Genomic DNA, 24,721 nt, shown 5'->3' with positions numbered 1-24,721 from the left:
ATTGAGGTCTTTCAACCATTTGGAGTCTATTTTTGTGTGTGGTGTAAGGAAATGGTCCAGTTTCATTCTTCTGCATGTGGCTGTCCAATTTTCCCAACACCATTTGTTGAAGAGACTGTCTTTTTTCCATTGGACATTCTTTCCTGCTTTGTCAAAGATTAGTTGACCATAGAGTTGAGGGTCCATTTCTGGGCTCTCTATTCTGTTCCATTGATCTATGTGTCTGTTTTTGTGCCAGTACCATACTGTCTTGATGATGACAGCTTTGTAGTAGAGCTGGAAGTCTGGAATTGTGATGCCGCCAGCTTTGCTTTTCTTTTTCAACATTCCTCTGGCTATGCGGGGTCTTTTCTGGTTCCATACAAATTTTAGGATTATTTGTTCCATTTCTTTGAAGAAAGTGGATGGTATTTTGATGGGGATTGCATTGAATGTGTAGATTGCTCTAGGTAGGCTTGACATCTTCACAATATTTGTTCTTCCAATCCATGAGCATGGAACGTTTTTCCATTTCTTTGTGTCTTCCTCAATTTCTTTCATGAGTATTTTATAGTTTTCTGAGTACAGATCCTTTGCCTCTTTGGTTAGATTTATTCCTAGGTATCTTATGGTTTTGGGTGCAATTGTAAATGGGATCGACTCCTTAATTTCTCTTTCTTCTGACTTGTTGTTGGTGTATAGGAATGCCACTGACTTCTGTGCATTGATTTTATATCCTGCCACTTTACTGAATTCCTGTATGAGTTCTAGCAGTTTTGGGGTGGAGTCTTTGGGGTTTTCCACATAAAGTATCATATCATCTGCAAAGAGTGAGAGTTTGACTTCTTCTTTGCCAATTTGGATGCCTTTGATTTCTTTTTGTTGTCTGATTGCTGTGGCTAGGACTTCCAATACTATGTTGAATAGCAGTGGTGATAGTGGACATCCCTGCCGCGTTCCTGACCTTAGGGGGAAAGCTCTCAGTTTTTCCCCATTGAGAATGATATTCGCTGTAGGTTTTTCATAGATGGCTTTTATGATATTGAGGTATGTACCCTCTATGCCTATACTCTGAAGAGTTTTGATCAAGAAAGGATGCTGTACTTTGTCAAATGCTTTTTCTGCATCTATTGAGAGGATCATATGATTCTTGTTCTTTCTTTTGTTAATGTATTGTATCACGTTGATTGATTTGCGGATGTTGAACCAACCTTGCAGCCCAGGGATAAATCCCACTTGGTCGTGGTGAATAATCCTTTTAATGTACTGTTGGATCCTATTGGCTAGTATTTTGGTGAGAATTTTTGCATCCATGTTCATCAGGGATATTGGTCTGTAATTCTCCTTTTTGATGGGGTCTTTGTCTGGTTTTGGGATCAAGGTAATGCTGGCCTCATAAAATGAGTTTGGAAGTTTTCCTTCCATTTCTATTTTTTGGAACAGTTTCAGAAGGATAGGTATTAATTCTTCTTGAAATGTTTGGTAGAATTCCCCTGGGAAGCCATCTGGCCCTGGGCTTTTGTGTTTTGGGAGATTTTTGATGACTGCTTCAATTTCCTTAGTGGTTATAGGTCTGTTCAGGTTTTCTATTTCTTCCTGGTTCAGTTTTGGTAGTTGATACATCTCTAGGAATGCATCCATTACTTCCAGGTTATCTAATTTGCTGGCATAGAGTTGCTCATAATATGTTCTTATAATTGTTTGTATTTCTTTGGTGTTGGTTGTGATTTCTCCTCTTTCATTCATGATTTTGTTGATTTGGGTCATTTCTCTTTTCTTTTTGATAAGTCTGGCCAGGGGCTTATCAATCTTGTTAATTCTTTCAAAGAACCAGCTCCTAGTTTCGTTGATCTGTTCTACTGTTCTTTTGGTTTCTGTTTCATTGATTTCTGCTCTGATCTTTATGATTTCTCTTCTCCTGCTGGGTTTAGGCTTTATTTGCTGTTCTTTCTCCAGCTCCTTTAGGTGTAGGGTTAGGTTGTGTACTTGAGACCTTTCTTGTTTCTTGAGAAAGGCTTGTATTGCTATATACTTTCCTCTTAGGACTGCCTTTGCTGTATCCCAAAGATTTTGAATAGTTATGTTTTCATTTTCATTGGTTTCCATGAATTTTTTTAATTCTTCTTTAATTTCCTGGTTGACCCATTCATTCTTCAGTAGGATGCTCTTTAGCCTCCATGTATTTGAGTTCTTTCTGACTTTCCTCTTGTGATTGAGTTCTAGTTTCAAAGCATTGTGGTCTGAAAATAGGCAGGGGATGATCCCAATCTTCTGGTACCGGTTGAGACCTGATTTATGACCTAGGATGTGATCTATTCTGGAGAATGTTCCATGGGCACCAGAGAAGAATGTGTATTCCGTTGCTTTGGGATGGAATGTTCTGAATATGTCTGTGAAGTCCATTTGGTCCAGTGTGTCATTTAAAGTCTTTATTTCCTTGTTGATCTTTTGCTTAGACGATCTGTCCATTTCAGTGAGGGGGGTGTTAAAGTCCCCCACTATTATTGTATTGTTGTCGATGTGTTTCTTTGCTTTTGTTATTAATTGCCTTATATAATTGGCTGCTCCCATGTTAGGGGCATAGATATTTACAATTGTTAGATCTTCTTGTTGGATAGACCCTTTAAGTAGGATATAGTGTCCTTCCTCATCTCTTATTACAGTCTTTGGTTTAAAATCTAATTTGTCTGATATAAGGATTGCCACCCCAGCTTTCTTTTGGTGTCCATTAGCATGGTAAATGGTTTTCCACCCCCTCACTTTCAATCTGGGGGTGTCTTTGGGTCTAAAATGAGTCTCTTGCAGACAGCATATCGATGGGTCTTGTTTTTTAATCCAATCTGATAGCCTGTGTCTTTTGATTGGGGCATTTAGCCCATTTACATTCAGGGTAACTATTGAAAGATAGGAGTTCAGTGCCATTGTATTGCCTGTAAAGTGACTGTTACTGTATATTGTTTGTGTTCCTTTCTGGTCTATGTTGCTTTTAGGCTCTCTCTTTGCTTAGAGGACCCCTTTCAAGATTTCTTGTAGGGCTGGTTTCGTGTTTGCAAATTCCTTTAGTTTTTGTTTGTCCTGGAAGCTTTTTATCTCTCCTTCAATTTTCAATGACAGCCTAGCTGGATATAGTATTCTTGGCTGCATATTTTTCTCATTTAGTGCTCTGAATATGTCCTGCCAGTCCTTTCTGGCCTGCCAGGTCTCTGTGGATAAGTCTGTTGCCAATCTAATGTTTCTACCATTGTAGGTTACATATCTCTTCTCCCGAGCTGCTTTCAGGATTTTCTCTTTGTCTCTGAGACTCGTAAGTTTTACTATTAGATGTCGGGGTGTTGACCTATTTTTATTGATTTTGAGAGGGGTTCTCTGTGCTTCCTGGATTTTGATGCCTGTTCCTTCCCCAAATTAGGGAAGTTCTCTGCTATAATTTGCTCCATTATACCTTCTGCACCTCTCTCTCTTTCTTCTTCTTCTGGGATCCCAATTATTCTAATGTTGTTTCGTCTTATGGTATCGTTTATCTCTCGAATTCTGCCCTCGTGATCCAGTAGTTGTTTATCTCTCTTTTTCTCAGCTTCTTTATTTTCCATCATTTGGTCTTCTATCTCACTGATTCTTTCTTCTGCCTCATTTATCCTAGCAGTTAGCGCCCCCATATTTGATTGCACCTCATTAATAGCCTTTTTGATTTCTACTTGGTTCGATTTTAGTTCTTTTACTTCTCCAGAAAGGGTTTCTCTAATAACTTCCATGTTTTTTTCAAGCCCAGCTAGTATCTTTAAAGTGATGATTCTGAACTCTAGATCTGACATCGTACTAATGTCCGTATTGAGTAGGTCCCTGGCAGTCGGTACTACCTCTTGTTCTTTTTGTTGAGGTGATTTTTTCCGTCTTGTCATTTTGTGCAGAGGAGAATAGATTAATGAGAGAACAAAATGCTAGCAGGGTAACAACGTCCCCAGAAAATATACTCTAAACAAATCAGAAAAGACCTGAAGCAGTGGGAAAAGAAGGGGAAAGAGAGAAAAAAGAAAAGGAAAGAAAAAAAGAAAAAAGAAAAAGATAAAGATAAAAACAAACAAAAGCAGAACAAAACAAAACAAAAACAGAATGTGATCAAATATGATCAGGCTGGATTATAGATCAGTGCCACACACTAGATTTTGGGTGTATTTTGGTCTGTTAAAAGAAAGTCCCTCCCAAAATTTTAAAGAAAGAAAAACTTATATATGTACAAAAATAAGGGTTGATATGATGAAGGGATGGAATATGACTGTAAAGATGGAAATTATAAAAATTTTTAAAAAGGGATTTGATAAGTTGTTAAAAAAAAAAAAAAAAGGATAAAAAAAAAAAAAAAAGAAAGAAAAAAGGGAGAGAATGTGATCAGGCAGGGGAGTAGAAAAAAAACCATACACTAGAGATTTAGAGTATATTTTGATCTGTTAGAAGAAACTATCTCAAGATTTTAAAGAGAGAACAACTTATATATATATGCCAAAAATATGGGTAACTACTATGAAGGGATAGAATATGACTTTAAAAATGAAAAATAAAAATGTTTTTTTTTAAAAAAGGGATTGATAAGATGTTGGTTGAAAAAGGGAAAAAGAAAAATTCAAAAAAAAAGAAAAAAGGAAAAAAGAAAAAAAGACAGTTAAAAAAAAATAATTAACTTTGAAAGACTAAAGAATCATGGTAAAAAAGCCATGAATTCTATGTGCAGTATTCCCCTAGCGCTGGAGTTCTGCCGTTCTCACTGATCGGTAAACTTGGTCTTGGCTGGCTGTTCTCGCTGATCTTCTGGGGGAGGGGCCTGTTGCCGTGGTTCCCAAATGTCTTTGCCGGAGGCAAAATTGCCCCGCCCTTGCCGGTCCGGGCTAAGTAATCTGCTCGGGTTTGCTCTCTGGAGCTTTTGTTCCCTGCAAGCTTTCCGTACAGCTTTGGAGGCGGAGAGGGAAAATGGCGGCCTCCTAGTCTCCGCCCCGGCGGAGCCGAGAACTCGGGGTCCCGCTCCTCAGCGAGCCCCCAGAGAAAAGCAGTCAGTCACTCCCGTCTCCCCGGTCTCCGGCCGCACTCCGCGCTCACCCGGCCTGTGACCGCGCCTTTCTATCTGGCACCCGACCCGGGTGGAGTCTCCAAACCCAGCAGATCCCCGCGGTGCGCTCCCGCACCTCTCCTCCCCGGGGGAAGAAGGTGAGTCTCCCCGGATCTGCCGCTTGTTGGGTCCCTGCTGGAGGAGCAGTGGCCCGACTGTGCCGCGGATCACGGTTTATAGCAGCCCCGAGCTGAGAGCCCGCGCCTGGGCTCCGTCTCTGCAGCCGGCTTCCCTGCTCTGATACCTGGGAGCTCTGCCGCACTCAGGCACCCCCGGTCTTTCTGTGACCCCAAGGGTCCTCAGACCACACTGTCCCGAGGGTTCCACCCCCCACTTCGCCACCAGAGTGACGTCCCTCAGCGGAGCAGACTCTAAAAGTCCCGATTTTGTGCTCCGCGGCTCTATCACTTGCCAGAAGCGGCCCACGGAGGCCCCTCCCCCGCCGTCTATCCTCCCGAATATCGCCTCAGATTCACTTCTCCGCACGTCCTACCTTCCAGAAAGTGGTCGCTTTTCTGTTCAGAGAGTTGTTGCTCTTCTTTTCTTCGATATCCTGTTGAGTTTGTAGGTGTTCAGAATGGTTTGATCCCTATCCAGCTGAATTCCTGAGAGGAGAGGAAATCCAGGTCTCCTACTCCTCTGCCATCTTGCCTGATGGGGTCAATATTAATAAGATCCAAAATAAAAGTGAATTTCAAAAATGTTGGAAGATATAGGTTTATAATACAGCATCCATGGGATACAGCTTCCATGGGACACAGCTGGTGGCTTAAAACAACACACATTTATTCCTTCACAGTTAGACGGAGGCTAGAAGTTAGAAATCAAGATGTTGGCAAGGCCATGCTTCCTCTGAAGCCTCTAATGAAGAATGCCTCCTTATCTCATTGAGCTTCCAGTGGCTCTAGGCATCCCTTAGCTTGTGGTTACATCCCTCCAGTCTCGGCCTGTGCCCTCACATGGCCTTCCCTTCCTTCTCCGTGTGTGTCTTCTTTTTTTTTTTTTTTAAGATTTTATTTATTTGAGAGAGAACATGAGCCGGGGGGGAGGGGCAGAGAGAGAGAGGGAGAAGCAGGCTCCCCCTTGAGCAGGGAGCCTGACACCGGGCTTGATCCCAGGACCCCTGGATCATGACCCAAGCCAAAGGCAGACGCTTAACTGAGCTACCAGGCGCCCCTTCTTTCTTTTCTAGGGACACTTGTCTTTGGATTTAGGGCCATGGCAGGATCCAGGATGATCTCATCTTGAAACCCTTAAATATATCAGCAAAGACCCTTTTCCCAAAAGAGGTCACAGTTTTTTTAAGATTTTATTTATTTATTTGACAGAGAGAGAGAGCACAAGCAGGGGGAGCGGCCGGCAGAGGGAGAGGGAGAAGCAGGCTCCCTGCTGAGCAGGGAGCCCACAGTCACAAGTTCTAGGACCTGGACATATCATTTTGGGGGGCACCATTCAACCCACTACACCTACTATGTGCCAGGTGCTGGCTAGTGCTGTGGTATAACAGTGAACGTTTCTGCCCTCATTGTGGTTATATCCAAGTAGAGGACACTGACTGTGTTCACAGAAATAGGTAAGCTCAAAGAGCAGTAAGAGCTCTGAAAGGAAACAGGATAATGGGATAAAGAGTGGTGGTGGTGTTGGGAGCTGGCTACCTTTGGAAAATAGGGGAGACATTTCTGAGCATGTGGCCTTTGAAGGGAAAATTGACCCAGCCCGCCATGTGACAGTCTTGGGGACTAGCACTCCAGAGGAAGGCCAAAGCAAAAGCTCTGAGGCGCGACTGCATTTGGTATAGTCAAGGGATGGATGTGGCCAGTGTGGTTGGAGTGGAGTGAGTGAGGGAGGAATGCAAGGAGATGAGGTAGACAGGGCAGTCATCTGGGGGCATGTATGTGGAATTTAGGCTAATAGTGGGAGTCCATTGGAGTATTTTAAGCAAATTGGATTCATGTTTTGGAAAGACTGCTACTGCTGTGTGCAGAATGTCCTAGTGGGGACTGGGGTGGGCAGAGTGGCAGCCGGGAGACCGGTCAGGAGGCTATTGTAGAAATTCAAGCTAGAGATGATGGTAGGGTGGTGGCACGGGAGTTCATGAGAACTGCTAAGACCTGGGATATATTTTGGGACTAGAGCCAGTAGTACTTGCTGTTGGGTTAGAAGGGAGATGTAGGGAAAGAGTGGAATCCAGGACCCTTGAAAGGAAGGCACAAAAGTCCCCCACATATTGTAGGATTCCATTTATATGAAATGTCCAGAATAGGCAGATGCATAGAGAGAGAAGGCTGACGACTAGTGGGTGCCAGGGGCTGGGAGGAGGTGGGGATGGTAGAGACTGCTAATAGCTAAGGGGTTTCTTTTGGGGGGGATGAAAAAATGTTCTGGAATCAGATAGTGGTGATAGTTCCACAACCTTGTGAATATACTAAAAAACCACACAGTTGTATACTTTAAAAGAATGAGTTTTATGGTATGTGAATTATAGCTCAATTTACAAAAAAAAAAAAAAAAAAAAAGTGACTCTTCGGTCTACCTAAGATTCAAACTCAAATCTGACTTCAGTGCTTTTATTATATACCATATTAACAAATTTAATAAAAAGGATAAAGAGCAAATTTATATGGCTTTGGCACAAAAGGTAGTTTGAACTCCATAGTAGCCACAGAAAAGAGGGAAGCAGTAGGCCATAAAGCTGTCCATGTCTTACAGTAATAAGGGACAGTCCTTCATCAGGATGAATAGACCTTGTCCTAGCATTGCCTGCATAGAATACATTATATAGGGGCAACTAGCAATCCAATAAATAACTTTGATACTTGTTTTACAAAAACTGCAGCATTTTACAAAAACCCATCTCCTTGGTTTCTGCAGATCTGGCCCTTTGTGAAAGCTATAGTTGTGGAAAAACAGTTGTGTTGGAGGTGGGAGAGGTTTTCTAGAAGCAGAGCCTGAAAAGGGATTTTGTGCCAGGGGGTGGTCAACAGAAGCGTAAAGAAAGCAGGATAGTGCAGGGGGAAAAAAGCTAAGCAAGGAAGGGGCTCCAGCTGGAGATTAGCTTTAGTCTCGTCCCACAGGGGAGCTCTGGAGCAGTGGTTCTCGAAGTGGGGATTCAGTTTGCAGCAGAAGTAGCATTCCCTGGGAACTTGTGAGAAATACACATTTTGCTGCTGCACCCCAGACTGGCCAATTAGAAACTGGGGATGGAGCCCAGCAATGTTTTCACAAGCCCTCCAGATGATATTGTTGCATGGGAAAGTCCGAGAAGCCCTGCTCTAGATTAGCCCTGTCCAATAGAAATGTAATGTGAGCTGCAAATGTAATTTAAAGTTTTCCAGTACTCCCATTAAAAAAGTAAAACAAGGGGATGCCTGGGTGATGCAGTTGCTTAAGCATCCAACTCTTGGTGTCGGCTCAGGTCGTGATCTCAGGGTCGCGAGATTGAGCCCCATGTGGGACTCCACACTCAGTGCGGAGTCTGCTTGAGATTCTCTTTCCCTCTCCCTCTGTCCCTCCCCCTTGTGCCATCTCTCTCTCTCAAACAAATAAGAAAATCTTAAATAAAAGTAAAACAAGGTGAAATTAATATTAGTGTATTTTATTTAACTCAGTATATTCAAAATATTATTTCAACGTATAAATGTAAAAAATATTAATGAAGTCTTTTGCATTGTTTTGGTATTAAGCCTCCAGATCTGGTGTGTATTTTATACTTGGAGCATGTTGGAATCTTGACTGGTGCGTTTCAAGTGCTCAGTAGCTGTATGTGGCTAGTGGCTGCCATATTTGGACAGCCAGTTCTTAACCAGATTGCACTACTGAATTGGTCCCACCATGAAGTGAGTGGAGAGGGCCTTTTGAACCCCCTTACTAGTCAGTCATTGGCTTTGGGCTGAGAAGGGGTAGCTCCCTGGCTTGATGGAGAACTCCTGTCTGGTTAAGGCACATTGGCCAGACTAGGGAGCAGGTGTGATCTGTGAGTAGTCAACACAGCAGCTGGGGATGCTGCGCTGCCTGCTGAAGAGGCTCTGGATGGGCCCCAACGACATCTGCTACAGGTGGGGTGGGAAGAATGGCTTGGTAGGGGAGCCGGGTGGGAGGATGACATTTTAGAGTTGATGTATATAGGTTCCTGGTGCTCTAACTTTGTGGAGGCAGAGCCAGAGAATCAATCTTGAGATTTGATCATCTCTCAAATACCAGGTATTCAGCCTCCCTCTTGACAGAAGGTCGCATTAGACCGTAGAAGATTGGGCTGGCTAGTGAGGCCCCAAAGACTAAATAGTCAATGTCTGTTTTGAAGAAAAAGCCGTGCTTAAGTGAAAAAGCCTGACTTAAGGGTTTTTAGAGGGCGTTCCCTCAGAAGGTCGCTCTGGGGCTGTTAAAATGCTGCAATAAATACTCAGCTGATGCTTCCCAGCTCTGTGTCCTGAAACACAGAGGGGGAACTTTTCTTGGAAATTTTGAAGCTGAAGCATTTGCTAATGTTGAACTTTTACCTTGGTGAGATCACCTTATGGCTCCATTAATCCCCAATTTTGAGGATAGCTGCTGCTTTGAAGCAGAATGCGTCCTGATAACGAATTAGCCTGTTAACAGATTGTAGTAGTATCCATTTGAATGCCATTATAGACGTGTTAAAAATAACAGTAGTTTTGGTTTTTGCATTAGCGTTTGTTTTTAAACTAGTGTTTATTTATTTATTTTTAAGATAACCCTACTAAATTTACTAGTTTGGGCTGCCACCTGAGGCCATGTCCAGAATGTGAAAGTAGGTGCTCTGTTAGAAAAACATATTTGTTTCCCCTTTTGCAATGGCTGGTAGGCTTGTAACCAGTTTGTTGAAAAGCTGTAGCATTTCTCCCTTTTTTGGGGTAACAGTTATTGTGTGCTTACTATAACGTGCACATCTGAGTCTGGACCAGAGCTCTTGATTATTATTACTCTAATGGTAACTCCCAAATGGTTTGGTACAACTTTAAGAAGGGGACAGCTGCATAATTGGACTTATTGAGTAATCTCTTAACATTTTGTTGGTGCTTTACAATTTATAAAGGTTTGTGTGATCCTTTTAACAACTGTAGGAAAGCCAGGAGGTGTCTTCACATTTTATTAAAAGGAAACTGGGGTCCAGAGAAATGATTTGCTCAGTGGTGCGTAACTATGAGGCAGTGGAGCTAAGAGCTGACCCAGGTCTTGTGACTCTGAAGGTTCTGCTACTTGCCATGTGGCACCCCGTTAGCCATTTCTTTTCTAAGTGTGGAAAATATAGGAAATCTTTATCTTGTAGATAAGAACCAATGGTAAGAGTTATTGGGAAGTCATTTTGTACACACTGACCTTTCTCCTTTTGGCTGTGATAGGCTAAATAGTCTTTATAATTGGAGTTGATTTAGGTTTTTCCCTAGGACTCCTTGTTTTAGGAGTACCTTGAAGAATTTAGACTGGGGGTGCCTGGGTGGCTCAGTCGATTGAGTGTCCAACTCTTGATCTTAGCTCTGGTCTTGTTCTCACGGTTGTGAGTTCAAGACCCCAGCGTGGAGCCTACTTTAAATATTTTTTTGGCTGGACTTGTAGCCAGTTTGTTATATGTTTAACAAAAAGAATAAAATTCTCTGTAGAGGAGCAAATTAGCGGATTTCTACTAACTGTTCTCTGTATTTAAAAAAAAAAAATTATGGCTCAGGTCATGATCCCAGTGTCCTGGGATCGAGCCCTGTATCGGGCTCCCTGCTCAGTGGGGAGCCTACTTCTCCCTCTCCCTCTGCTGCTCTCCCCCCTCCTGCTCACTCTCTTTCTCTCTCAAATAAATAAAAAAATAAAATAAATAAATAAATTTAGGGACACCTGGCTGGCTCAGTCGCTGGAGCATGCAACTTCTGATCTTGGGGTTGTGAATTCCACCCCACATTGGGCGTAGAGATTAAAATATCAATAGAAAAATTTAATCTTGTAGCTCCACAAAATTGTCTAATTTTTTGACCTGTGTTCTTTATAACTTTGGGCTTCCATGAAGGTCTGCCAGGAGTAAACAGGAACAAAGATAGCCTTTATGGGGCCAACTACAAACCAGTTCAGACTCACTGTGAAAATGGCCCAAACACTTGTTTTTTCTTTGTAGTTCTGCTTGGACCATTTCTACTTCTAGTTATTTGGCTAACCAGGGGAATCCATGTTTTTTAATACTTCGGGCCACATTACCACAAATTCACATGTGTACAAGCTATGTTTGTTTTTTTTTTTATACTGGTGGTAAGAGTCTTAGATCTTCAGAATCAAGTATTTTAAATAGTAATAAAAAGATTCCAGCTCCATCACTTATAGTACAGTGCTACAGCTCCTACATTTGGGCCAGGTGTATCTTGTAATAGAGTGGATTTGGTTGTAGGAACTGTGGCATAGACATATTTTATTCTAGTTTTGGGTTACTGGTAGTTTCCTGAAAGTAAGTATAATGTAATTGAGTCAACTGACCCAAATACTGCTCAGAGCTTGGCCACTTGGGATTTCTGAATGGTTCTGGGAGAGAAACTGTCTTTCCTTTTAGCTTATTCTTCATGGGCTCATCTAATAGAGTCCTGAGGTTTTTATTCCCAGAGGTAGCCTAGAAACTTAATGCATAATTCATATCCATAATTCATATTTATTAAAATCTATGAAATTAGCTCTATTTCCACCAAGTAGCTCTGCATTTTTGTTTGTTCCTCTCAGAGTAGTTAAGCAGAGAGATCCGGGTCACCACATTCTTGGCCTGCATGTTGACTTTGGTTGGATTGATTGCATATCCTCTCATGATCGTCAGAGGATTGTTAGATATCCCTGGGCTGTGCTCTTGTTTTTTGGGTAATAGTGGTTTAGGTTAGTAAGAGACCTTATAGAAAAGTCATCCAAGCTTTCATTTCTTAGCAGAGAGCAGAGGGCTCAGAGTGGTTTGCTCAAGTCCTAGAGTTTGGGTTAGAATTCAGATTTCTTTTCCCAGAGGTCTTTGCTGGGTGTTAGGCTGCTTTTTGAAGTGTTCCCTTCCCCAGACATAAATATCACTGTTGTTCTCATTCTCCCAAGCTAATTAGAATACCTAAAATGTCCATCCCATGTTGTGTTTTGTCTCTGGAAGAGGCACATTTGGTTTTTGCCATCAGGAATCAGTTATAGCCTTTATTTGTTAGTGATGAAAGACACAGGTTTGATTTTTGTCTTTTGTAAAAGGATTATGTTGATCTGTTCATGGAGCAGACCATTATGTGCCTTACAGCATTAGGGAGCATTTGTAAAAATGTAAACTATTTTGTTGTTACATTTTATAAAATGGATAGGAAGCTGGTATGCTATTTACTTTGTGTAAATATCCCAGTGCTGCCTTGCAGCAGAGTAAATCTGAGAAATTCCCAGGGAGCTTTTGCTTTTCTTTATTCTTAGAATTTGTTTTCTTAGTTTGTTTCCTGCTTTGGCTGAGGCTGTAAACACAAGACCTGACTTTTCCAGGGAAGAAGTATTGCCTTTATCCTATTAAGTCTGACGTAGGAGTAAAGTTGCTAAATTACTTAGCTGAAGGCAGTGGAGACTGAATTTTTATTTGGACACATAGAGAGTGGTGAGACCCTCCTGGTAAATTGTTTTTTTTTTTTCCTCCTCAAATCCTGTCTTTGCAGAGACATTGGTGTTAATGTGGGAGGTGCCGTTATTTTGTATTTTCTCAAAATAAACTCCAGAATGCTCTGAATAGATCTATGCTTAAATCTTGGAACCATTGCAGCCTAGCCTGAGGACTTCTGATAAATTAAAATTCTCTAGACTCCGTTTACTTATTTTTAAAATTGGGCCTAATACTCTTGAACTTAAAGGGATGTGTGAAGGTGTGCAAGAGTGAGTTTCCGTCTTTAAAAAGGGAGGGCATACGGAGTGTGTTTTCCAGTCTCAGACCATTTTCTTAACTAGTCTTTTACTTGGTACTGTGGGCTTCATTGTATAAAGTGTATCTTATCTTTTACCTTCACTTTAAAAAAAAAAGATTTTATTTATTTGAGAGAGAGAGAGAGAGAGAGAGTGAGCCAGCTAGCCAGCATGAGAGTACAAGTGGGGGTGGGGGGGTGGGGAGGGGCAACGGGAGAGGGAAAAGCAGACTCCCGGTTGAGCAGGGAGCCCGATGTGGGGCTCCATCCCAGGACCCTGGGATCATGACCCGAGCCGAAGGCAGTTGCTTCACCGACTGAGCCACCCAGGCACCCCTATTACCTTCACTTTTGTATTAAGATTACATTTTGTAATTTGGGGCTTGATGCTTTACAAATTATATGAATCTGAGTTTATTGAAAAATGTTGCTATAAAAACATTTGCTTCTTAATTGCGTTGTCCTCTTAGAAAGTTCTAAGGGGTAGTACTAGTTGTCTTTCACTCCCCCCACCTTTTCTTTTTTTGGGGGGGGTCTAGCTTTATCAGTGACTACTGGGTAAATTGTTTTCTTAAACCTTTGACTATAAATTTTATTAGTGATGATTCTTCATGTTTTAAAGCCTTAAGATATATTTTTTCCACAAACATTTATAATAGTGGATTAGAGGTAAAATTGATAACCTTTTCACTGTACCAGAAAAAAATAAGAAATCATGTTCAAGACATCAGCAAACAAAAAATACTATTTTCCAGTCCCTGTTAAAATGGAAGCTCCTGAAAGACCAAGACTCTTGTTTTATGTTGTATAAAGTTCTGTGTGGTATGTGACCTTATGATCCTGCCATGTCAGTCTGCTTAATCAGACCTTTCTTCAAATTTTATTTGACCCATTGACCTTTTTTTTAATTCCAGTTAACACAGTGTTATATTAGTTTCAGGTGTACGGTATAGTGATTCAACAGTTCCATGCATCACCCAGTGCTCATCACAAGTGCACTCTTTAATTCCCCTCCCCTGTGGTAACCAGGAGTTCTCTGTAATTAAGATTGACCCATTGACTCTTATTTTACTTTTCTTTTCTTATTTTATTTTTCTAGAGATCCTTTTGATGCCTTTAGGTTTCTCTTGTGTGCCCAAGGGATAGGACTGTAGTTAATGATTTATCTTCTACAGTTACGGCATGTGGCTAGGAACTACATGTATTGATAAAATATTTTAGGTAGAAGCATACTGGAAGAATTACCTTAAAAAAATATTTTTAAAGCCCATTCAACTATCTGTAATTTATTTCACTTTTTTTTTTTTTTTTGTAGCATGTTCCACACTACTCAAGACAGCACTTAATGGTGTCCCGTAGTCTCTGTTCAGCTGGATATGATTCTAATGAAAAAGTAAGTATTTAAATACTTTGAATAGCAAAGTTATTACGGTTTTGCTTTCTTGTCTCCATGCTGTGTTCACTGGACAGATTAAATTTTATTAATGATGTATAATTACTGCTCTAACATCATAGGTTTTATAGGTGCTCAATCTTCCTTTTTCTCATTGTGGGCCACAACCAGAGTCTTAAATTTTGGTATCTATACCAAAAATTGAATAAATTTATAGTGTTTCCCTTGTTTTCAGCAGAATAATGTAACATTCTTAAATTCTAGGCATTTGAGAGATTTTGATTAAACTTTTTTTATTTTTATTATTTATTTTTTATTTTTTTAAAGATTTTTTTTTTTTATTTGACAGAGAGAGACACAGCGAGAGAGGGAACACAAGCAGGGGGAGTGGGAGAGGGAGAAGCAGGCCCCCCGCTGAGCAGGGAGCCCGATGCGGGGCCAATCCCAGGACCCTGGGATCACGACCTGAGCCGAAGGCAGATGCCTAACGACTGAGCCACCCAGGCACCCCTAAACTTTTTTTTTTTTTAAGATTTTATTTATTTGACAGAGACAGAGAGAGGGAACACAAGCAGGGGGAATGGGAGAGGGAGAAGCAGGCCTCCTGCTGAGCAGGGAGCCCGACGTGGGGCTCGATCCCAGGACCCTGGGATCACGCTTAATGACTGAGCTACCCAGGTGCCCCGTTTTTTTTTTTTTTTCATTTACTTAATATTTATAGGATTTATTTTGAAGGCAGTTTTATATATTGTAAATTTTGGGACAAGGGAATTCCTTTTTTTTTTTAAAGATTTTATTTGACAGAGAGTTAGCAAGAGCAGGAACACAAGCAGGGGGAGTGGAGAGGGAGAAGCAGACTCCCTGCCGAGCAGGGAGCCCGATGTGGGGCTCGATCCCAGGACCCTGGGATCATGACCTGAGCCAAAGGCAGACGCTTAACAGCTGAGCCACCCAGGTGCCCCAAGGGACAAGGGAATTCCAATGAAAATCCTGATATAGGATAATGGTTGAGGTTTGTAATATGAGAACGGGGTTTGAAAATCTACACTAGATTTAGAAGGTTTGAATGTAAAGTATCTCACTGATACTTTTTATATTGATTATCTATTGAAATAATAGATTTTTGAAGTGGTGATTGTGGAGATAAAACATAATTTGTGACAGTGAAGGCCTCAAAGAGGGCAGGAGGGAGTTTTGGTTAAGAGATGGTTCAAGTTGAATATCATGAAGGTAGAACTGGTGAATGATTATTTGAGAATGAAGTAGCGAAGGTATCTTCTAAATCATCTCTTGAAGTATATAAAACTACTCAAAAGAATCTGGAGGCTTGGGGCACCTGGGTGGCTCAGTTATTAAGTGTCGGCCTTCGACTCAGTCATGATCCCAGGGTCCTGGGATCGAGCCCTGCATCGGGCTCCCTGCTTAGCGGGGAACCTGCTTCTCCCTCTCCCACTCCCCCTGCTTGTTCTCTCTCTCTCTGACAAATAAATAAAATCTTAAAAAAAAAAAAATTCTGGAGGCTTGGAGAAAGGGTCTATGCCATCGTACTTCAATAGCAATATAATGGGGACACAATTGCAGGGCATATCATTTTAAATTTTCTAATAGCCACATTAAAAAAAATTTTAATAGTATGTTTTAACTCTAAAGTATTATTTCAATAGATAATCAATATAAAAAGTATCAGTGGGATACTTTACATTCAAACCTTCTAAATCTAGTGTATAATTTACACTTGTGGCATCTTGATTTGATTAGCCACATTTGAAGATCTCAGTAACCTTATGTGGCTAGTGGTTACTTTATTGGACAGCACTGGTCCAAATGAATTAGCTGTGATTAATTCCCTGTTATGAAATCTATGTTTTTTAATTTTTTAAAGATTTATTTATTAGAGTGAATAGGGGGAGGGGTAGAGGGAGAGAATCTCAAGCTGACTTCCCGCTGAACACGGAGCTGGACATGGGGCTCTATCCCATGACCCATGAGATCGTGACCTGAGCCGAAACCAAGAGATGGATGCTTGACCGACTCAGCCACACACGTGCCCCGAAATCCATGGTTTAATATGAAAACTTCAGCATAGACCGTATGCCTTGGGGTGCATGTATGTCTGTGCATTTCTGGACACATACGTTGAGTTCCAATCTAGAGGTAGTGAGCTGTCCTAACTAGAAACACTCTAGGGGGTGGTTAGCTAGTACTTGTACTAGAGGTCATATTCCAGAGTGGGGGTGGTACAGTATACTACAAAGGGTTCAGCTGTCTTTCTCCCTGTTAACTCTGGTAGCCTTCCTCATTAGTATAATAGGTGTTAGAAATGGGCTGTCATTGATGAAAATAGTGGTATGCAAGATATGTGTTCTGGCTACTAATATCAATTCTTAGCCACTGAAGTAGCAGAATGTAATAGTCTAGTTGGCCTTCCATTCTTTACCTTTAAGATAGAACCTATGCTTGATCCCTAAATGACGTCCTGTGTTTAGCTGCCTGTCTGGGGGTTCTCCATAGCTTGAGTCTGACAGTGTGGCTAGCCAATCAGAATATTGATGTATTTGCCTCAGGTGAAACTTTCATGCAGTCTCTTGGAGCATTATAGAGTGAAGGAAGTTGAGCCTTCCCTGAGCTTATCCAGCAAATTTTAAGATCCTTTTTAATGCCTTTTTTTTTTTAATATTTTATTATTTGAGAGAGAGAACCCAAGAGTGGGGTGAGGGGCAGAGGGAGAAGCAGACTCCCCACCGAGCAGGGAGCCCCATGTGGGGCTGGATCCCAAGACTCTGGGATCACAACCGGAGCCGAAGGCAGATGCTTAGCCAACTGAGCCACCCAGGCGCCCCACTTAAGATCCTTTTTATTTCTGTTCATAAATGTATGTGTGGTGGAGTTTGGTTTGAGACTTGTTTTTGCCATAACCTCACAGTGAGCTTACAATAATAGCTGATTCACCCCTCACATTGGTGGCCATTGATAATTACTAAAAATAAATGTATATATAACTGTCGGTTTAGGAAATTTGAAGAGCTCCTCCCCTTCCCCTTGGAATCTACTAAGGTACATATTTTGTTGTAAATGTCTGAAATCGGATCTGCCTGCTACCTTTGCCGATGTGAGATGTTGGGGTCTGGGAGCAAATGGTCAAGAAAGAATTCTTGAGATGTGCAAAAAATGTGGTTTTATTAAAGCAGGGGGACAGGACCTGTGGGCAGAAAGAGCTACACTGGGGTTGTGAGGAGGGACTGATTATATCCGTTCAAATTGGGAGGGGCTTAGGGATAGTGGAAGTGTCTAAGGAATTTGGAAGCTAGGTTTCCAGGACCTTGAGGGTCATTTACTATTGTCTAGTAAAACCGTAGTCATGAGACCCTTCAGGTGGGTATCAGTGGGCCACATGTTTGGAGGATGATTGCTAACATATCTTGGGGTGGGGGGTAAAGATAGAGGAAATTTTCAAAGGGATTTCTTTTTATACTAAGGAAGACGTACAGGATACTGGAGGTGGGGCTGATGTCAAGCTAAGGCTGCCTTTTGCTTCTTGCAAAGTATTGACCTTGAGGCAGTTGAGTTCCTGGAGGAAGGTCACTCTGCCTGTCCCAAGCACTTGTCAGTGGGCCATAAGTTGTAAGGAAGTTTAATTTTTTTCTATATTTCTTTTGGGCCTTTGTTCCCCACGTCATTTGCCATCTCCTTTGCTGTACCTTTTCCTGAGGTAATTGTGGAGAAACTGTGTAGTGTGCTCAGTCTTGACAAAGTCTATGATACTTTTTGGCACCTAGTGGTGGTTACTGGTGTTGGACTTTCAGACCAAATTGAAGGCTTGCCCTCATGTAGAGGGCCTTTCTACTTCTAGGAATTCTTGCTTATAGCCATTCATTAAATACTGTACTCTTTGTTCTACTTTATTGTTCCTGTTTTAAGTGCAGGTAGATCTGATCTTTATTTGTTAAGTAAATTGTCATCTGAACTTGCCTTTGACTCCTTTTTTCACTCCACATTTTATCAGCGACTCATATCAAGTCGAAATCAGGTAAAATTTAATTACTAAAAATACAATTTTTTCAATTTGAACTTTAACATGTCAACTTGTTTCAGGTATGTTCATAAGAATAGGGAAGATTTAATAGTAATCTGCTTAGAAAAAGACCAGGAGGTTTTAGTGGGCCTTAGGTTAGTGTGAGTGGGTATAGTACTATGGCATGCCTGGTACGACAGACGTGAGCTTAATTTGTTTATAATTTATATTTATTTATAATTATTAATAATAATTTAAAATTAATAATTTAAAGCTTGTACCATTGATCATGTTACATCCTGGTGTGTTTTGACATGAATATCTGGGTGTGAGCTCCAGCTTTACCCCTGTGAACTTTGTTAAGTGACTTAAGCAAATGCTGGCCTCATCAAGCCTTAGTTTTCTCATTTGTAAATTGGGAATGTTCTCAACTGACCTCTTAGGACTATTGTGAGGATGAAATGAGAGAGTGCACAGAAGGGATGTGTCCTGGTACCTGGCATGTAGAAAGCATGTGTCCTAAATGTCAGCTGCTTAATGCTTAATATTAGTCTTTTTTTTTTTTTAAGTAGGCTCCATGCCTAGTGTAGAGCCCAGTGTGGGGCTTGAACTCACAACCCTGAGATCAAGACCTGAGCTGAGAAGAGTCAGACACTTAACCGACTGAGCCACACAGGTGCCCCTGCTTAATAGTAGTCTTAACAACTTGGTTTTGTACATTTGGAAACAGGCTCAAAATCCACAGATAGTAAGTGTAAGTGGGCTGTAAACTCAAACCTGGGCTTCTCCTGAGGCAGTAGATTTACCCACTGTGCTAGAGCCCTTGTCAGAAGTGTTGGTAAGGGGGGCGCCTGGGTGGCTTAGTCGTTAAGCGTCTGCCTTCGGCTCAGGTCATGATCCCAGGGTCCTGGGATCGAGCCCCGCATCGGGCTCCCTGCTCGGCGGGAAGCCTGCTTCTCCCTCTCCCACTCCCCCTGCTTGTGTTCCCTCTCTCTGTCTCTGTGTCAAAATAAATAAATAAAATCTTAAAAAAAAAAAAAAAAGGAAGTGTTGGTAAGGGACTGTGTGGGGTTCTGTGGTCATTCCTTCAAGTACCCAGGGGAATGGGCCAGCTCAGCCCTTTTCTCAGGCTCTGAATGGAGTGAAGGGTCCTTGGTGGTTTTAGACCCTAGCTATGAAGATACAAATATGTGGAAGGGAAAGAAGGAAGGAGGGATAGAGAATGGAATAAGAGGAGATAACTTTAAAAAAAAAAATCCTCAGGAAATATCCATTGTTTCTTCCGCTGGGTGACATCATTAGCACAGTTAGAGAACCACTGCTGCAAAAGTCCTTCTTTATCTCTCATGGTACCTGAGAGCCCTTCTGCCTTCAGGATTCAGCGTCTTGATTTAAAGGTCGTTTTGTTTGTTTCTTTCCCTTAGAATATCTTTAGAGTGCCTTACATGTGACTCTCCACATACAGGATAAAGTCCAATTCCTTAAATGGCATGTAAGTCCTTTCATAATCTGGCTTTTTTTTTTTTTTTACCCTAGCTTTGTTTGCTACAACTCCCCTGCACATATTTTGTGCTTTAGGTATATTAAAAACTACTCGTTGGGGCACCTGGGTGCCTCAGTCTGTTAAACTTCTGACTCTTGGTATCGGTTCAGGTCATGATCTCATGGGTCTTGGGATCGAGCCCTGCATTGGGCTCCGTGTCAGGGGAGTTTGCTTGGGATTCTCTCTCTCCCTCCCGTTCCCCCCTCCCCAGATATATCTTTAAAAAAATTACTTGTTTTCGGTGCTACCCTCTGCTTTCAGTGTCCCTCCCTTAGCACATGCTGTTCACTCTTCCTTCTCTGCACTGACCGCAGCCTCTTGGCTATGGTTGTGTTATAGCACTTACCACACTTTGTTGTGATGGCACCAAATTGTACATTGAAGTTGTCAGATGCACTTGATGTTTCCCTGTAATTTTTGATATGGAGGGAATTTTAAAATTGGTATAAATTTATTTGTATATACTTTTATAATCCTAGCTTATCTGAAAGAATATACAGGAAACTGGTAATAGCAGTTACCTTTGGAGCAAAGACCTGGGTGTCTCTATAGTATATCACCTTTGGTACCTTTTAAACCCTGAACCATATACATATATTTATTTAGAAGAATATCTTATGTATGGAAAGTTAATTGATGCGGTTAGCTTTATTTAGCTTGTGTAGTAATTGGTATTAATAGTCCTGTATTAGTCAGGGTTCTTCAGAGAAGTAGAACCAGTAGGAGATAATATGGAGATCTGCTGCCTCACAGTTGAGGTCAAGTCCCATGATCTGCCCCCCGCAAGCCGGAGACACAGGAGAGCTGGTGGTGTCATTCTAGTCCAGGTCCAAAGGCCTGAGGACCTGGGAACCAGTGGTGTCAGTAAGTCCCAGGGAGGAGAAGACCCATGTCCCAACTCAATCAGGAAAGCAGAACAAACACTCCCTTCCTCTACTTTTGATCTCTCGGGCCCTCCACGGGTGGGATAATGCTCGCCCGCGTTGGGGAGGGCAGTGTACGGGGCTGAGTCCGCTGATGCACATGTTAGTCTCCTCTGGAGACACCCTCACAGATACACCCAGAAATAATGTTTCATCTGGGCACCCTGTGGCCCAGTCCGGTTGCACGAAAAATTAACTGTCACAGGCCCTGCACAGAGAAGACGCGTTAGGTGCAGATACTCGTTTTGATACAGATTTTTTCCCTGTTCAGCAGGTTCACACTCCTAGATTTGTCAAAAACAGTGTGGTGTGTGGCCCAAAGGAGTGAATAATCATAGCTGTAGCTAACACCTCTTGAGGATATATTGTATGCTGGGCACTATTCTAAACACTTGAAGGGTGTTAATTCCTGCTCTCTCAGCCTCTTTTGGCAGGTGCTACTCTTACTCTTACCTTTTACATACTAGGAAATGAGGGTCAAGAGGGGTGGCTTGCCCTTTTGTGATGAGCACTGGCTGTTAGATGTAAGTGATGAATCACTACATTCTACTCCTGAAACCAATACGACACTCTGTGTTAACTAACTTGAATTTAAATAAAAACTTGGAAGGGAAGAGAAAAAAAAAAAAGGGTGGCTTGCTCACACAAGAACACATGGTAGTGTTGGGATTCCAACCTGGGCACTTTGGTTCCAGACTGGCTCTTAACTATATTCTGCCACTCAGATAAAAATTAAGATGGAGTTCTTAATCCCTGTAATGTTATAATTTGTTATATTTGCTGTAACAGTTGCTGCATGTGTAACTTCACTGTGCTGTTTTTATCAGATGGCATCTGTTTAATACTTATAAAAATGGACATTTTAAAATGCGGTTCAAAGAAGTATACTTTTTTCTTTGTATATTCTGTATATTCTTGTATATTCTTACTGTTCAACAGGGATTTACCATGACCATTTGGGTATAGAATGGCAGATGATTTTGCAGTCTCAGGCTTGAGGTGAGATTAGGATATTTTAAGGGTCCATCTGCTCAAGGCTCTGAATGATTCAGGATTTTATCAGATTAGGAATTTACCAATTTTTAAGGCAAAGGCTTGTCTCAGTTCGGTGGAATAAGCCATGTGTGACATGAAGGTTCAACCAAGACTTTGAAAGCCTTTTCCAGTGCTGAGATTGTGACTCCCTGTTGGGTTAAAATATTGCTTTCAGTTATATTAGATCATATATAGCTTTAACTTTCTTTTGGAAATGTAACTAAAACTTTTTCTATAGTTCTATTTAACTTATAACAATTTACTAACCCAGAAATAATTGTGTACTAAAATGTATCCAAATTACTTGTAATTGTGTGTTTCTTTCTTTTTTTTTTTTTTAAAGATTTTATTTATTTGACAGAGAGACAGCGAGAGAGGGAACACAAGGAGGGGGAGTGGGAGTGGGAGAAGCAGGCTTCCCACGGAGCAGGGAACCCGATGCGGGGCTCGATCCCAGGACCCTGGGATCATGACCTGAGCCGAAGGTAGACGCTTAAGGACTGAGCCACCCAGGCACCCCTGTAATTGTGTGTTTCTTTAAAAGGATTAGCTTGTACAATTTTAGAATAGTAAGAGAACCTTATTAAATAGTTTCCCCTTAGAATGTTATCAGTTTATATGTGGGAGTAAAGACCTACAGAGATTGATTTGCTTCAAGTCAGATAGGTTATCATTAGTGGCAAAGTTGGGCTTAGAATTGAGGTCTCTAGCTCCCCACAGAATGGAACTACTCTATTATGAGGACTCAGCTGCTTCAAAATATGGTTATTCAAACTTAACAGTGTATTCAACTAGCATAACCTGCTTGGTCTGGGAATCTTTGGATATAAGCATAATTCGTTTCTATTCTGAGTTATTGAAAATACCATTTAATGCCCAACAAAGATGGTGTAAAAATTATATCAAACTTTCCTTTGATAAACAACTCATGACATTTAGAATTTCCCTGAATTTAGAATATGAATTATTGAGTAAGTGGTCAAGCAATTCTATCTAAAATTTTTTAGCATTCAGAAATATCATTTGAAGATTATCTTTTGGCAAGAGAATTTATATAGTCCACTTATGATTTACCGAACCTAATCAGTTGATGCTTTAACAGAGTAATTATAGGGCCAGATCCTACCAGATGAGTTTAGTAGCAACCTGGTTGTAGATGAACATATGTATAATATTTAATACTACTCTAGGAAGTAATGTTTTTTAGGATCACGTCCAGTGTTGTGGGAAAGCTTATTTTCCAAAGTGAGAGTAACAGTTTCTTATGTGTGTTTTTTCTCTCTTTAGACTTTTGATAAAATTCTTATTGCTAATAGAGGAGAAATTGCATGTAGGGTGAGTAGAATTTTAATCTTATTTTCCATTTTACTTTGTGAATTTTATTATTAAATCCCTTTAAATCCAAATCCTTGTTAATAATGTTTATGTATTTTAAAATAGGTTATTAAAACTTGCAAGAAGATGGGCATTAAGACGGTTGCCATCCATAGTGATGTTGATGCTAGTTCCGTAAGTATATTTTTGCTTTATTTGAAACAGGACCTTATTTGTAGTTAAAAAAAGTAAGTTCCCCCCCCCCCCGGCCTGAAAAGGATATACACAATTACAAAAAAAATCTAATTATTCACTCCTGTATTAAGCAAAATGGAAGCATCATAATGTCTTTAATATGTGTCTAAACTTTTTTCCCAAGGTTTTAAAAGCCTAGAGTTTAAAAATTGCTGGACTAGTTGCTGACCATGAAGTAGATTTGAGCAAAGCTTGAGGAAGTTCCATTCACAGATGGATGAGATGTTTATACCGTGCTGCCTTATGGGAGCACATTTTCCCACAGCTGCATCCAGTTAATTGTTTAATCTTCCTAAGTGCTTCGTGTTCAGCTGAAAGTTTGATAAAAGAACGATAGGCTAATACTAATTGGACATGAACACAAGGAGTAGTATAAAGCAGTGAATGATACATAATTTTATTGGGGATTTTTAACCACAGCAGGCATTTTTAGCAGTAATAAACTATGAAGGAGTAGAAAAAAATGCCATGAGGAAAGAATGTAAATTATTGGAACTTTGGGGGATGAAATATAAGTAGTTGTACTTTAAGTTAGTGTTTTTCATTCTTGCACACTACTTTTGGTTACAGTACCTATTGGTAATGTCAGCTTTTATTGTATAGTAATACAATACAGAGGATTTTCAATATTTGTGATTTCTTGTTTTATCTAGAACTATGTTCATTTAGCTTTATTGTGACTGTCTTCCTTTTTTAAAAAAAGAAGAGAACCATTGGAAGCTTCTCTAATTTCCTGAAAATAAAGGTTAGGTATTTATCTTGTTTATCTGACAGATGCATTTAAAATAGCTGTTTACTTAAAAGCAATTAAATCAAGCAGTTAAACTTATTTTGTGTATATAGTTTTTTTTGTTTGTTTGTTTAGTATTGGTTTCTGGCCTCTTTACTAATAATTTGTTTTAACTGATAACTTCAATAGTAGTTTATATTCCTTACAAGATATTCATGAAATAATGAGAAAACTTGTTACTTTAATCTCTTTCTTGATCATTAAACTAAGGCAATTATCAACAGCAAACTCCTTTAGAAAAAAGTTTGTGTCACCATCAGGCTAGTAATAGATTTAAAATTCCTTCTTCTTGGGATGCCTGGCTGGCTCAGTTGGAGTGTGCGACTCTTGATCTTGGGATTGTGAGGTTGAGTCCTATGTTTTGTGGAAAGATTACTTAAAAAAATCTTAAAAAAACCCCAACAAAACCAACCCTCTTTTTGTCTTGTGTTCATTTTGATTGTGTTAGCTCGTGAGGTGTTTTCATTCATGGATAAATTGAGAGAGAAAAAGG

The 24,721-nt window shown here is 40.7% G+C and overlaps 1 protein-coding gene across 1 annotated transcript in view; it reads left to right on the top strand.

Annotated features, from left to right (window-relative positions):
• The window catches only part of PCCA (propionyl-CoA carboxylase subunit alpha), a 417,324-nt gene that overhangs the window by 14,011 nt on the left and 378,592 nt on the right, over window positions 1–24,721 (top strand). Inside the window, exons 2-4 of the mRNA XM_032402683.1 lie at window positions 14,279–14,356; window positions 23,157–23,204; window positions 23,310–23,378. Of these exons, the coding sequence (XP_032258574.1) occupies window positions 14,279–14,356; window positions 23,157–23,204; window positions 23,310–23,378 (195 nt within the window). The remainder of the gene's footprint in view (window positions 1–14,278; window positions 14,357–23,156; window positions 23,205–23,309; window positions 23,379–24,721) is intronic.

This window comes from Phoca vitulina, unplaced genomic scaffold (genome assembly GCF_004348235.1).
Source record: "Phoca vitulina isolate PV1807 unplaced genomic scaffold, GSC_HSeal_1.0 scaffold5, whole genome shotgun sequence".
NCBI lineage: Eukaryota > Metazoa > Chordata > Mammalia > Carnivora > Phocidae > Phoca > Phoca vitulina.
The sequence above is the reverse complement of the archived record's forward strand: the minus strand, read 5'-3'. Positions and strand labels throughout refer to the sequence as shown.